We start from the raw sequence: 15,903 nt of genomic DNA, 5'->3' as shown, positions 1-15,903 counted from the left end.
ATTGATTGTGATTCCTTGTTTGGAATTCAGACAACATAAATATTGAGCTATAAATGTGAATCAACGATTCCCTTTTCTGTAAGCATTCTCCTATCCCTTCAGGAATTAACTCAAATGGATAATATTAGTCATTTGTACTTTGACAGTCTTTATTAAATTATTTCCAGCAGGGTCTCTGTAGACTTCAGACTACATAACAAGATGGGTGCCAATTGCTCGGGCCATTTCCTTTGCTAGAAACCCATGCATTTCCACCCAAGATTCTTGCTAACGACTGCATTTAAAGTCATCCCCCCCTTGCAATAGCATACTTTTTAGATGATAGATCATGATAAGTGTTCTTTTGCACACTGATTATTTCAAGAGTATTAGAATCTATGTTTTGATTCTTTTACCATTAATTATACAATGAGTTTTGAAATGGAAGCTTTATCAGTTGAATTTTGATGATTTACGAGTTTTACGTAGAGATGGATCAACTTGTTATTCTCACACATTAAATGTACTCCATGAAATAGTCTTCTCTTTTGCGAGGGTTTATGAAAATTTTGCTTGCATTCTATGATTTCTGAGCTCTATTCCAATGCTCTCTGTTCACAAGACTTCAAGGTCATGCAATGTATATATATACATCCATAAAAATGTATAGTCGATGATGAAAAAATTACATAAAATACTGTAGAAAAGACTATTGAGGAAGCTGAGAAATCTTTCGCTGTGAACCTTGCACAGAGAACGTGGTGCTCGTGCTCTAGAAGAAAGGTTAGCTGCAGCAAAGGCAGGTGAAGCTGCCGCGGTAGATGATAGCTCACGACAAGATGCATCTGAGAATGTCTAATTGGTTACCATGGAAATGATGTCTAATTCCAGTCAATATTTTTTGGCAGTTTTCTAGTGGCAATGTTTTGAGGGATGTGAAAATTACTGTAGTTCACATGAAAGATGCTTTTGCAAATGTTATTGTAATTAGATGGAACAAGGTAATTCTGTTAATAGGTTTCCTTTGTTATATTACTGATTGAAGAAGACCTATTCTACTCTTCCTTTGGACGTGTTAATTGTGTGTGTGCATGCACTCACACTTATCACAGGTTATATGAAACACTAGAAGTCCATATGATGTTGGGGTAAAGTCTGATTATAGAGTTTTCCCAACACCAAGAAAGTTTTTGCATGGACTGGAGTCGTTTTATCACTAATCTTGTCAGAGTAGTTAATAATCTTCTATTTACATTTAGAGTATGGAGATTCTTTCCAATAGATTGTGTTCAAAGAATTCAATTGAAAGAGGAAGAGGTTTCATTTGACCTAAAATCTATAGTATTGGTCACCTAACATGGTTTTCTTTGACCATGTAAAATTTCATTTGCTTATCCTGTAACAAATTTATAGAAAATCAAGAAAAATAAAATTTCGAGGCATTAAATCTTGACTTGAATGCCCAAACATCTTGAATATTTCTTAAACTTTTCAGTCAATCATATTTTCATCCAAGTAAATTGGCAATCAAACATTACAAGACGTAGATGAAGTTGTTCTATTTGCTGCTTCTCTTTGTTTTTAGTCACTTGGTAATTGTAATAACATTTTATATAAATAGACTGTGTAAACTTGCCTTACAATTCAGTCGAACTTTACCTTCTCAAGTAGGGTCTAGTATTGATTCGTGCTACCATAGTCTTCAGTGGCCATCAATTTTGTTAAAATTAACCCCAATTGATTTTTCTTTAACTACACATCTCTCTCTTTTTTCTTGATTAGACTTTTGGGATCCACACCAATTTCTGTACTCGAGTTTGGTAATATTGTTCCTAAAACTTTTCTCTCTATATGGAGATCATTGTTTTACTTTTCTCTTTGAGAGGAGCTCCTGGTGTTGCAATTAAGTTCTTTTACTATGTGACACTTGTTGATGATCTTCATTTAGAAGATAGTTATCATGATGTCATGGATAACTTTTTCGCATAGTTTAGTGGGAGATTTTGACAATGATGGTTGGTGGTGTTGTATCTTCTTAGTTTGGAGATCATGGTTTTAATTTACCCTTTGGGAGCTATCAAATGCTTGTTATATATCGATGGTTCTGCAATCCCTTCCCTTGATGCGTCACATTTCAACACAAAGGGAAAAGAGAAATTGAAAACAATTAACATAGGACATGAACTCAGTACATCTTTGGGATTGTAAAAGCTCATTGTATTGCCTCAGTCCACGTGACAGATCCTTTCTCAATCAAATCAATTAAGTGTGCTCCTCATTATGAGAATCCCTTAAAATATCTTTTGTAGTTGCTATAGAGTTCAAAGAATTCTCATTTGTGCATTAGTATTTATGGGGCCAATTCAAAATATCTTGTATCTTCTTATGATCAGCTTGAACTCCCTTTGGTATTGACAACATGACCTAAATACAAAATATCGTCATTCTGGGACTCCTTTCCAAATATATCTTTATATATATAATTTTTTTTTTCTTTTCTTTCAAGATGCCTAAAACTTCTTCAAAGAAATACCAAAACAATCTTCCTAAATTTTTGTTGAACACTTGGTTCATTCAAGAATAAAAGGTGGTTGGAACATTAATCAAATCAAATGACATGACCAGAAACTCGTTGTGTATAAAGTGACATCAGAACGGTGTCTTGTGAATATTCTTTTCCCAAACATTGATCTAATGGTATGGTATCCTAATATGAGCTTTAGTTTTGAAAAATAGCTTGCACCCTGTAAATTATTAATCAAATCTCTGTGTTAAGAGGTTTGTAGTCTATACACATAATATTTGTCATTTAATTAATGGATGATAAATAATATTTAGAAAATTCAATTTACGAAGGTAAGAAAATATGTATGATTTAAAGGGATAGAAAATAATTTCAATATCTATGATGCATTTCAAAACTTAAAAACAACTGTAACAAAAATTAAACCAAATTATTAAGAATTAAAGTTAACTGATTATAATAAACTTAAAAACAAATGGTTTTATATATAAGATAAATTAAATACAATAAGAAAATTAAAAAACCCACCACAAACACTTCCATATAATGTTTCTAAAAACAATTTCATATCAATACTATATTATTTTAAAACTTAATTTGCATTCCATATCTATCATATACTTAAATTGTATTTGCGTATAATCTCTTCCCATATATTTATTAAATATATGTTTTATATTATTCAAACAATTTAATTATTTATCTCTAGCAAGAGAGGAAAATTCAATTCGTCAAAAATATATTTCAGATTTGCAATGGACAAATTTAGAGTAGGGAATTGACATGTGCAAATAGTTCAGCATTTAATATTAATCTGAAAATATAATAGAATTATTACATATTTTAAATAGAATTCTCCATAAACTAACGTCTATTCTAAGTAACTCTCTAAAATTGTTTCATTACGAATGAACACATTTTTGCACTATTCTAGCTAACTCTAAAATTGTTGCCCTATCCTAGTTAACTCTCTAAAATTGTTTCACTATTCATTAACACATTTTTTGGACTAAGTTTGAAATAGAATCAGAACCAATTTGATAAGCAGCTTCGGTGAGATGTATTCCATCCCAATTGACGAATTTTGATGGATCCGAACAAGCTTTCACGTTATTACTCGTACCACACATCCCAAGAATGTTAAAATTGTATTTTCCTCCCCCACTTCCACAACAAGTCTCAAAAGTTTCTTCAAAACCTGCAAAAATCCATTACTTTCATATTAATGTTTATAAAATTATACAAATTTTCTTTGAATCAATGACTGATACATTTTCACTTTGATTAAATTTAAAAATGGGAACATCTTACCATTCTTAGCTGCATTCTTGAGAATATCTAAAGCAATGTTGTAGTAATCTGAATATACGATGTTGGCTGTGGAATATTTATCATTCAACTGTTCGATTGCTATTTGCAATAATGAATTGTGGTTTTGAGAAATTTGATTGTAAGATTGTAGGCACCCATTTTCATCAAAATCTGTGGAATTTTGTTGCAGTGTAAGGATTAATGGAGAGCATCCCAATGGTGGAATTCCTTGAACGATAATATTTTCAGCTCCTTGTTGAATAAGAGCCTGCAAATTCCATACAAAAAATTGATTGATAATTAGATCATATAAAACTTAAAATAACATATTCTATTCTAAATAGTATAAAAACATTACGAAATTTTTAAATTAAAAAAAAGTCAATTGAAAAAATTTCTTATTCAATTAATATTTTAAAAAATATATTTAATTTTAAAATTCATTTAAATTTATTTTATTATAAAAAATAGATCACTATAAAACTTAATTTTTTAATAATTAAATTTCTGCACTCCGTACCCGCTTAGTCCTTAACAGAGGAATGGAAACAAAGATAATTAAAAAAGTCAATAAAATTTTTAAAAAATTATTTTTTAAATTTAAATTTAATTTATTAATTATTGTTTAAACCTACATTAGAATGTATGAATAAAATATCTTTTAATAATTTTTATATATTTTATGTTTATTATAATTTTTTTAAAAATTTATTACATTATGTAAACCTAATTTAGAGTGCATGAATAAAATGGGTCTTCTAATAATTTTATCTACTTATATTGACTTTACTAAAAAGAAAATAATAGTTTTAGAATTTAATCCAACTAAATATATAATATAAAATATATATTTTAATTAAATAGTAATAAAAAATTGGAAAATATTATTAGTTAATACGATTTGAAATAATAAATAATTTGTTAGTAGAATGAAATATATTCTTTTATTAAAATATTAATATATATAAATATATTAAATTTAACAAATTAATTTTATATTTTCAATAAAAAAGTTGTATGAAGAGAGTTACCTCTAAAGATGTTTGGATCTGAGCTATGATAGGAGAGGTAAAACCTTGTATTTGTGACAATGGTTTGTAAAGTGCAGTAGAATCTATGTAGTCATTGGCTCCTATCTCACCAAAAAAGTACAATGCCTTTGAAAAGTGATCTTGGCATCCTGTAAAAAAAAATCAATTAAATTAATATCAAATTAAGAAAAGAAAAACATTTATCAAATTGAAAATGTTGAATAAAAATAATTAAGAACAATTTAATACAAAAATGAAATAATCTTAATACTTAAAATGAATAATGCACCTCAAAATCAAATTAAATTTATTCAAACAAAAACGTAATTACCAGGATTTTGTTTACAAGTGTCGTTTTTTAGATTTGTGAACCAATTGATTTGAGCACTTAGAGATAAAGGTGTTGTAGTGACAACACCCATACTATGTAAGAAAGAAGAATCCAATGCAGTACAACCTGCTATTGCAAAATTTACTCCTGTGGACCTTGAAGAGAATGGCATCCTTCCCACTTTGAGATAAGGTGGGAGGAAAGGCAAATCTAAAGAAGCCGCTGTGGAATTACACAACAAAAATTATAGATTCAATTATCATATAAACAAAAAATCTATCAAAATATTAAAAAACACTTTCTTTTTCAATAATATAAATCAATATTAATCAAACATGAAATCATTTACAAACAATAAAGATCATAGTATTAGCTCTACTCACCTAAAAAACATAGATTCAATTATCATATAAACAAAAAATCTATCAAAATATTAAAAACACTTTTTTTTTTCCAATAATATAAATCAATATCAAATTCAATTATCATATAAACAAAAAATCTATCAAAATATTAAAAAATAATTTTTTTTTTCCAATAATATAAATCAATATCAATTAAACATGAAATCATTTACAAACAATAAAGATCATAGTATTAACTCTACTCACCTAAAAAGTCGATCAAAAGACGTCCATTAGAACAACGACCTGTAGGTTTTCCAAAATATTTTTCTCCATATGGAAGAGTGTTGAATTGATGATAAACTAAAGGATTTGAAATGATTTCATTTCCTGTATCAGTTAATGAATCACCAAAACTATAAATTGTTGAAAAACAAGAAGCACCAACTCTTCCTATTGATAATACAAAAAACACTCCAACCAAAATCAATTGCATCTTAGCCATCTTCTTCAAATCCTCTTAATTCTTCTTCAAAATTCTCACAATTCTTGTAACTTTTGATTCTTTCGTCTTCCTCACAATCATATTTATACAACCAATTCTCTATATTTTAACTTAAATTAATGCATGCACAATCGTTTTATCTTTAATTTACTTTAAAAATTTAATCAATGCATGTATAACTATTTTAATTTAAAATATAGTTTATTTTATTTTGAATTTTAATAATCTTTCATATAATAAATTACTTGAATATTTCTTAAAATTCCACTTCACATTAATTTAATTTTATTATATTTACTTTTTCAAATAATTTTATTCTATATTCTAATTTATATTAATGCATGTACAATTATTTTAGTTTTTCTTTAATTAAAATTTTAAATATTATTAAATATAATAAGTATTAATGTTTTTAAAAAGTTTAAATATAAAGATTTTCTTTTTCTTTTTGTTTTATTGTCTTGTATAATCATATTTATTTCTTAAAACAATTTAATACTATATTTTATCTTAAATTAATACATGCATCGGTATTTTTTTTTATTTAATTTAAATTTTAAATTAATACCTATCTAATTAATTTAATTTTTAATTAAAATTATTTTTTATTTTAAATTTTAACAATATAATAAATTATCTTATATATCTACATACATATAATTTTTTAAAATTCATCTTTGTTTTATTTTATTCCATGTAAGATATTTGCCTTTTAAAAAAAAAGTCAACTTGACTTTATTTTATTATTTAATTATTTATATTTTAAAAAAAATATTACTTTGTGTTTTAACTAAAATTAATGCATGTTCAATCATTTTAATTTTTATTATGACTTTTAAATATGGACTTATATATATTGATTTTTTTCAAATTTCATCTTTTTATTTTATTTTATTGCATGTATAGATATTTGTCTTCTCTTTTAAAATTCAACTTCACTTTGCTTTATATATAATTAATTTTACTTAAAAAAAAACCACTCTTTGTGTTAACTTAAATTAATCCATGCACAATCACTTCAATTAAGTTTAATTTAATATTTCTTTTCTTTTCTTTTAACTTTTAAATAATCTTTAATATGATAAATTTTATTATGTATTTATATATATTGAAATATGTTTTTAAATTCAATTTTTAATTTTATTTTATTGCATGTATAGATATTTGCCTTTTCTTTTAAAATTGTTCATTTTAATACATGCAATCATATTTTCATTTTTTAAAATAACACATACACAGTTATTTTAATTTTAATTTAATTACAAATTATTGTATTTCATTATTTTTAAATACTACCTCTAAAACTCTAGAGCATGTATTCTACAATTTGTTTGAAATACACAAATTGATTGATGAGTTAAACTCAAGCTAGTGGTAATTGAGTGGTAGTTACTGGAGAGAAATTATTTTCATGCATTTAAGTGTCAAATAAAATGCTTCTAGTTTTTTTTAACATTTTCACATCCATTTATAATAACCTTGAAATTATAAACCTACTATTTTTGAAAACATATTTGTTATGATTTTAATGTATATTGAAGTAATTAATTATTTATATATATATATATATATATATATATATATAATAAATAATTAGGTCGAAGGCATATTACACTCACATATTGGACATGTTTGTGACATTTAAATGCATGAAGAATCAAAAAAATATTTTATTTAATTTCTCCAAGTTTAATAATTAATCAATTATATCTATCTCCATCATACTAATAGTTAACTTTGTCAATCTAATAATAATAATTAGTCTTGAAAATGTATGTAAATTTGAGGTGTTTGTCAAATTTAAATGCATGAAAAATCAAAAAATAATTTTATTTATTTTCTCCTCTCAATATAAAAATATAGTAATATCTTAATAATAATTTAATATTTATTACAATATCATAATATCTCCTCTCAATATAAAAATATAGTAATATCTTGATATTAATTTAACATGTATTACAATATCATAATATAATAATAATTTAACATTTTATTTATTTATTTTTTCTAAAACTATTAGTCGAAATCGTGAGAACAACCGACCTAGCAAACACTACATGTCCGAAAATAATAAAAAATTAATATTAATTATAATATAATTATTTTTTAAGTGGAATGATGAACAAATATGATATCTTTCAACATACTTTACCTATATTTCTCTAAAAAATAGGTGTACTAGTTCTTATAAAATCTTCCATAAATGTGAAGCAAACATATATAGAGGGGTTATATATAAATATATTTTATTTTATTTTCCATAAATGAAAATAATAATTATGTTTTTAATGCAACTTTTTGAAAATATTTAATTTAATTTGATCAAAAAATGCAAAAGTCATTTTTCTTAAACTATAGTAATAAAATCACATGGTGAGCCGAATTTTTAGATTTGAAAAAAAAAGAAGGTAGACACATGAACGCCCACATAACTGGGTCTTCACCCCATGACCACATAAGAAGTTAATAGGTAGAATTCTTCAAATCTAGGTGCAACTAGTTATATTAGACCACATTTGACAATCAAATTGGATGGAGATGAGTCACCCAAACATAAATCAATTCTTCACAATCATGCTATAATAGAGAAATTTGTAATATCAAAGAGTCGTGAAAGAAAAAATTGAAATGGGTGGATGAGTCTTGGAAGGTTAGTCATTCCTTCAATTTTGTCCTCGAAGGGTCCTTTTCAATAACCTTTGAGAATGACACAGATAGATATTTCATCCTTAACGACCTATGGAACATGAAGAATGAAAGTATGTACATGTAATAGTTGTACCCCAACTTCGACCTACTTGCTTACTTTCCATCCAAATTTCCTTGTTAGGTCATAATTATAATCTCTTGTTGGAAATATAAATAAATGGAGGACTCGCAAAAATTAGGAGATGCATAAAAAATATTGAATTAATAGATCCTCAAAGATAATTCTAGAATATTCTTATAGATCTATATCCTCTCAATCCATGAATTTTCAAGAACCTTATCATTTCATCTAATGTGAGGGATTAGGTCTAAGTAGAGGAGATTGGAGGGTACTTTATTTCAATGAATGTGTGATACAACCACATTTTAATTTCAATCGCGCTAAAGTACTCTTTAAAATAAGAAATAGAGGGAAGTTGTCAAACTTAAGGCTCTAGATATTGTGTCTCTATATGTGAGGGGGGTCCTAGAAGCAAGAAGGAAGATGTTCCATCCATCCCCAAGTTGAAAACCATCCTCAAAGTTGGGCAAAGCTAGAGAGATATCATCAATTCAATTTTGTTGTTTCATATGAATCCTCCATTCCAAAAGTGGGAGAAATGGAACATGAAGAAATAGATGCCAACTTTTGGGTGGACTTAGAAAATGACATTGATGATAACACGGGAATTAATTTGATTTGCATTGAATCAACCAATCAACCTCTAAAATCATCATGGCTAATATTTTCTTTAGGAAAAAAGATGGGTGAAAGACAAATAAACAATAAAGGGAGGAGAATGTTGTATATGAAAGATAATCTACCGTTAACCAATACATGCTTAGATTTGAGGGAGGAAATCCTGCTTTAGAAATTAATAAATATAATAACTTGGAATGTTTGGAGCTTGATGCCCCTAACAAAATTTTTGTGACCAAGAGCCATATTGATTGACTATTAGTCAATGTTGTATGTTGCAAAAGATAAAATTGGGTGCTTCGGAGGCTAAATTTTTCACTACTCATTACAAAGATTGGGGTTAAATTTTTGATGAGAATGTAATTTGATTGGGGTCTTAGACATCATTCAATCCCAATATCATGCCAAAATAGAGTTATTTCAATCATCTCTGAATCAGATGACCATCAACATGCGAAGTCTCATTTTTGGGCTTTTTTAGAAATTAGTTAATGTTTATGGACCTCCAAAAAATGAAGACAAACCATGAGTATGGAATCAAATGCTTACTTTCATAATGTCACAACCCAAAGAAAAATATATAATTGGAGGCACATGCAATGCAATTCACTCCAAAAAAAAGAGAAATTAATGCCCTTACCTACACTACATAAGCCCAAGTTTACCTCCAAAACTTTGTGAGGGATGCAAATATCTTAGATATTGTGTTGAAAATTGGGACACATTAGTCTACACACATAATAGAACTCCAATATGTGTGTGTGTGTGTGTGTGTGTGTGTGTGATCATTATTTGGTCATCCTTTCGATCAACACTATCCTCCATTTACATGCCCCTTTAAGTTTGAGAGAATGTGTTTTAGAAGTTGATGAGGGAGTTACGTCACCCAATGCTCATAAATAATACAACAAGAAAGAATAACACAAAAAATTACAAGAAAGAAATAACTTGCTTTCATTTGCTTCAATAAATGAAATACAATACTTTGAAAATTACAAGCTATAACCACATGGGCTTCTAATTACAAAAATCTGCAAGTCAAAGCCACAATCTGCACTATCAATTGTCCTTTGCAACCCCCATTGGCTTTCTTTATCTTGGAAAGTGTACCTCCCATTTTGGGCATCAGAAGTCCAATCGTTTCTTTTTCCCACTCGAGAAAATATTTTAAAATTTGGATTCTGGTAAACAACTTATTTGGGTCATAACTTTTTATCCAACCATTGGTTTTTCAATCATTATATATTATTGGAAAGCTTTTGAAAATATGCTTGGCCATGATATAGTATGGTTAGCATATAATTGGATTCTTGGCCAATTTTTAGGTCCTTCTGATGCCCCTAAGTGTCTCAAATTTGAGTTTGAATATTTTTAAGAGATTTTGAAAAATGAAATATTAATATCTCACAAATGACAAATGGTATGGAAATGATTTCTTCACCATTGGCTTCATTTCACTATTTTAGAGTTCTATGTAAAATAATAATTATCTTTTTTATTTTTTTAAAGTAAAATTTTATAGTGATAAAAGTTGATGGGCTATTTTCTATTTTTTATGTTAGTACAAATTTTGCGGTTGTATGGCCATATAACAAAAAATATTATTTTTTCTTTTCATAAATAGGTCAAATTGTGTGTCAAAATTTGTTTCTCAACCATCCTAGCTCTAATGGTGAGGTCTATTTTGTCCTAAGGGGTAATCTATAAAGCTCCCATACAAAACCCTCATTTGAATGCACATCCGAGAAACCCTTTTGACCCAACGTTTCTCACACCTCAAATCTAAAAATAACCCGTTATAACAACAAACCCCAAACCCTCAGATCTACAATAAACAATCGACAAAACCCTCATATCTTTCCACATCTTCATTATTTCATGCAAGCCTTAGATTTAAACTTAACAATAGATTTGCTCAACCAAGGGTTCTACAACCACAACCACACAAAACCACCAAGTGGTATTTCATAAAATCATGAGATTGCAGAACCATTGACCTTGCATTTAATATTGATGTACTAATTTTTCACTTTAATAATACCTCCCCAATATTTATAAAATCAAGCTCACACAAAAACCAACAAGCTCACACAAAACCACCAAGTGGTATTACATAAAACCATGTGACTAAAACCATGAGATTAAAAAAATATTGACCCCATATTTAATATTGTTGTACTATGTTTTTAATATTGTTGTACTAAGTTTTCACTTTTTTTTTTTTTGATAAAAGTGGTAAACCACTAAATTTTATTAATATTATAAATTTTTACAACCTTGTTCAAAGAGCACCGGTAGGAAAAAAGAACCATGCAAAGAAAACCTCTGGTCTAGCTCATACATGAAAACAAATAGAAGCCCACCCGAGATTACAAAATCACCATGTTGGCCAACAAAAACCCAACCCCTTGTAATGAGTACAAAAATTTCTTTGTCTGAGAAAGTTATAATGTTATATACCATGAACTAGTGCTTTCCAACGGAGGAGAAGAAGGGGGGGTATCAACATCAACGAGAACTGCAGGAGGCACCATTTGAATAGGTAGAACTGATGTTGGTGAAGACAGTACAACGTGCATCGAGTCTAGGAGGTAGTGGATACCTAAAAATATGTTTACAGTTGCTGCCAAGCAATCTGGTGATACATGATCTAATAGAGCTACCATAGCAAACAAAGTATCAAACCATTTCTCATAATTGAAAGAAGTTCCCCATACCAGCCAGAAGATAATAACTGAGAACGAGATAGGAAACCAACATACTCAAAATTACCGAATTCAAAATGATAAAAAGATAATGCACTATCCAAATCATCAGTAGTGTAGAAATTGGAGAGGAAGTATGCATCAAAAAGTTCCCTGACCATAGAAGAATCCAAAAGCACATCCATACAAATAGTGAGAAAACGAGATGCAATTTCAGCAAGAAAATAGCCTGCATTCTCCACCAACCATCGCTTTCCCAAAACCTTGCGAAAAGCCAGAGAGAAATCTAGAGAATACACTTGAAACAGACACCCAAGCTTTTCCTCATCAAAAAGATGAGAATCTTGGAAGTCATACTACTTGCGAGGCATCAAAATGCAATAGCCCACAAACTCCATAAAATGATTATGCAAAACCAACAGAAAGCACATGAATATAAGGAGCTCAAATGACATTATGAGAGAACAAGTTCGGCCACCAAAGGACACAACAATAAATATCATCTCAAACAAACCCACAACATTTGAGCAAGAAAGCAACCAGAGGCCGCCACCTTCATACAAAATGATGACCACCTCTGCACAAAACTCATAACCATAAATCAACATAAGCATGCCAAAACCATAAACAAGATGGCCACATGAACAAAATCCCTCACATGAAATGAAATGACTCTATAAACTGCCACCACTCGAGATGAGGATAATTGAACTATTAAAACTATAAGCATGACCCTCGGATCGAAGTACAATCATAAAGAATTTAGCACAACAATAAACCCCATACAACCATCATAAAATTAGACAACCAAAAAGCCACATCACAATAAAGTTAAGCACAACGCAGATTTGAAGTGTGTAAACGATGCAGAGCATAATTATAAGATGCTCCCACCCATCGCAAGTCCCAACTAATAACAACAAAAGCAAAGATCCGTACCCAGACTGAGATTACACACAAAAATGCAGACATGATGAAGTGAAGAAGGCCAAAAGGCCATCAACACAACAATATGTTGCATGCCTGAATATAATCGCCAATCAAGGTACAAGGTCATGATTCTACCACCTTATAAGCTTCCCTGTAACAATGGACCATAAAGTAGGATTTGAACAATTCAAGCTGAGCAAGTATTCTTGTCCAACCAAAATTTTAGATGCCAGGAGTGCGGTGGGCGATTAGTGACCATGTAATACCCTTAGATTAGATCAAATACCCTAGGAGAATATCTTGAGGAATGTCACTTACCTCCACATTCTTAAATTGAGCACCAGAGCCAATTGCAGTATTAGCCAAAAAATCTACAAGTCGATTAAGTTCTCTATAACAATGCGATATTGAGAATGTATAAAAAAATGACAACTTTTCCAAAATATGCTCCAATATGTACTTCAAATGCCAACAATTGCTCTTACTGGACAAAACACTCTAAATAATGACCATCGAGTCCCCCTGAATTAACAGGTTTTTAATCCCTAAAGAGATAGCCAAATCAATCCCGAGAGACAAAGCTTGGCACTCAACAAAATTGTTTGACTGTGAACCAAGGGCATGACATTGAGCTGCTATCAAGACTACCTTGTGGTCAAAAATAGCCATACCAGGCCCAACCAACCCCAGATTGCCCCTAGAAGCTCCATCAAAATGGAGCTTGAAATGTCCCAGACGAGGAGGATCCCATCTAGCAGCAAGTCTCTTATTAATAGTTATAAGACCTTTTGCGATAGACCCATGAGAAGGGATGGCAGAGAGAGATTTCTAGGTCCTTGTAATCCTACCATCCCAATGAGAGAAGGATGTCAAATTCTCCAGATTTTTATGTATGTATGACAAAGCCATCTCCGAGATAGAAGCCTCAATCTTGTTTAGAATGTCAGAAAGTGAAGATGATTGCTTTCTAAAAATCCTATTATTTCTCTTTAACCATATGTTACAAATGATAATCGAAGGAGAGATGAGCCAGCAACAAGCATAAAAGGATGGGGAAAACAAGATAGGCCAAGCTCTAAAGTGAGAGAGAAGGTCATAGCCAATAACAAAGTATAGGCCTAGTTTCTCAAACAATGATTGCCAACATCCAAAAGAAAAATCACAATGAAGAAACATGTGAGAGGAAGATTCCAAATTCTTATTGCACAAAACACAAGGGAAAACAACAATCAATATTAAATTAAATGCATTTTCCCAATGTGAGACCCCACATTTAATTTATTTCTCAATGTTACAATACAACACATTAAGTGGCCACAAGAATGTTAACTCCTAGTATGCAAATACTTCTAGGTCCCCCTTGTGTCCACCACACATAATAATAAAATAAACATCATAAACATTATGCAAGGTGTACAACACCTAATTCCTAACAAAATTATCACCATCCTTTGATTAGTGGCTCCTTGGTTGCGTTACTTATTTGATTTCCCTAGTTTTTTCTATAGGTGAATGGTTACTTTATCTATTAGCATTTTTCTACCATGTGCAATTTTCTAGTAGTTCTTGGGGTCCTTTTTTGTGGATTTTACTATGGTATCCATTTTAAAGCCTTAAATGATTTTTATGCAAGTGCATCCTTCATCCTTTGTGTTGGTGGATCCTCTATTCTTTTTCTTAGTCATTGTGCATGAGTAGAGACATTCTTGGCCTTTGGATACTTTATTAGCTTCCCCTCCAAATTTCTCATAATTTCTCTCTCAAGTGAGTCCTTAGCCAATTGGTGCTTGACTTGTGGGCTCACCTCTTGGTTCTAAAAGTTGTGAGGAATCTATTTCAGCCATTGCAGTTGAATTCCAAATAAGGATGTTTGGATCATAGTTTCACATAGGAAATCTTGATCTAGAAAGAAGTACACATCTCAAATCTGTGTGATCCCATGAGAAAAACAAGTCAACAAACAAGTTGATTTTTGGTTTCTTATTCTGAAATTTTATGATGTGCTTATCTAGTTGTGTAGTTTCACCCTTGTATGTGAATGGGATCTAATAGAATCCACATGTTACCTATGTAAAAAAATTTCTAGTGCAAATTTGATATGAATGATCAAGTTCATTATTTTTTACCAAAGAGCCTTTAATACATTGATTAAGTTATTGAAATCATGGATGATAAGTCGTTGAAATTACCAAGTATAATAGTGTGCATGAGGTTATATTTAATAATAGAGATAAACTTCATAATCAAAGAAAGAATAAAGTGTGAAATACAAACAATAAATAGTCCTAGAGATCAATGAATGAAGATAAATAGGAGACTAACAAACATACAACATAATGTTTATCTTGGAAAAGTCCTTTTGAGAAAAAAATAAAAAACAAATAAATGCAAATTGCTATTAAATTAGAAATGAGATTGCAAAAACAATGAGGCAATACTATGCCCAAATTTTAAACAAAATTCTCACAAGATTTCCATTCACAAAAAATCCTATCTTCTATCATCTATCAATGTGAACATGAAATAAATAGATAATGGGAGACATATCCATGCACCCAAGTGTCAAGTTCCAAGTTGGGTGTTTATGTTATGATTCTTCTCCAACTTCCAAGAATCATTCCAACTTACATTTAAATCTTTTTGTTGTGAATTTTTGTGTGTGCCTATTATAAACCCCTTTGTCATGCTCAAACAAAATTATCTCCATAATGTCATACCTAACATTCAGAGTCAAGTTTGGTGTCCCATTCAAGGAGGGCTGAATAATTATGACACATTGCAACAATAAAATATTACAAATCTTGTAAGGTGTATATATGCCTAACCTAAATATCAAGCATAAAGGAAATAAT

General features: G+C 29.7%; 2 protein-coding genes across 2 annotated transcripts in view; one reads left to right on the top strand and one right to left on the bottom strand.

The window, feature by feature from the left end:
* Window positions 1-1,452, top strand: part of LOC131070816 (rhomboid-like protein 19) — an 86,948-nt gene extending 85,496 nt beyond the window's left edge. Inside the window, exon 8 of the mRNA XM_058006474.2 lies at window positions 733-1,452. Within this exon, the coding sequence (XP_057862457.1) occupies window positions 733-838 (106 nt within the window). The 3' untranslated portion in view covers window positions 839-1,452. The remainder of the gene's footprint in view (window positions 1-732) is intronic.
* Window positions 1,453-3,287: 1,835 nt separating this feature from the next.
* Window positions 3,288-6,080, bottom strand: LOC131070807 (GDSL esterase/lipase At1g28600). Its single transcript, XM_058006465.2, has 5 exons — window positions 5,788-6,080; window positions 5,177-5,398; window positions 4,846-4,994; window positions 3,815-4,082; window positions 3,288-3,701 (listed from the first exon to the last, which is right to left on the bottom strand). Exons 1-5 carry the CDS (start codon window positions 6,023-6,025, stop codon window positions 3,496-3,498), a joined length of 1,083 nt encoding a protein of 360 aa, XP_057862448.2. The 5' UTR covers window positions 6,026-6,080; the 3' UTR covers window positions 3,288-3,495.
* Between the last annotated feature and the right edge of the window lie 9,823 nt (window positions 6,081-15,903).

The sequence above is a fragment of the Cryptomeria japonica genome, chromosome 11 (assembly GCF_030272615.1).
Source record: "Cryptomeria japonica chromosome 11, Sugi_1.0, whole genome shotgun sequence".
Classification (NCBI taxonomy): domain Eukaryota; kingdom Viridiplantae; phylum Streptophyta; class Pinopsida; order Cupressales; family Cupressaceae; genus Cryptomeria; species Cryptomeria japonica.
The sequence above is the reverse complement of the archived record's forward strand: the minus strand, read 5'-3'. Positions and strand labels throughout refer to the sequence as shown.

What these genes read in the sequence shown, in the direction of transcription:
- LOC131070807 (XM_058006465.2), bottom strand. Translation starts at nt 6,025, where the DNA reads ATGGCTAAGATGCAATTGATTTTGGTTGGAGTGTTTTTTGTATTATCA. An exon ending in CACTTGTAAACAAAATCCTG is followed by an intron (nt 4,995 to 5,176) that starts GTAATTACGTTT and finishes TTTTTTTTACAG; the next exon opens with GATGCCAAGATCACTTTTCA. An exon ending in CAAGAATGCAGCTAAGAATG is followed by an intron (nt 3,702 to 3,814) that starts GTAAGATGTTCC and finishes GGATTTTTGCAG; the next exon opens with GTTTTGAAGAAACTTTTGAG.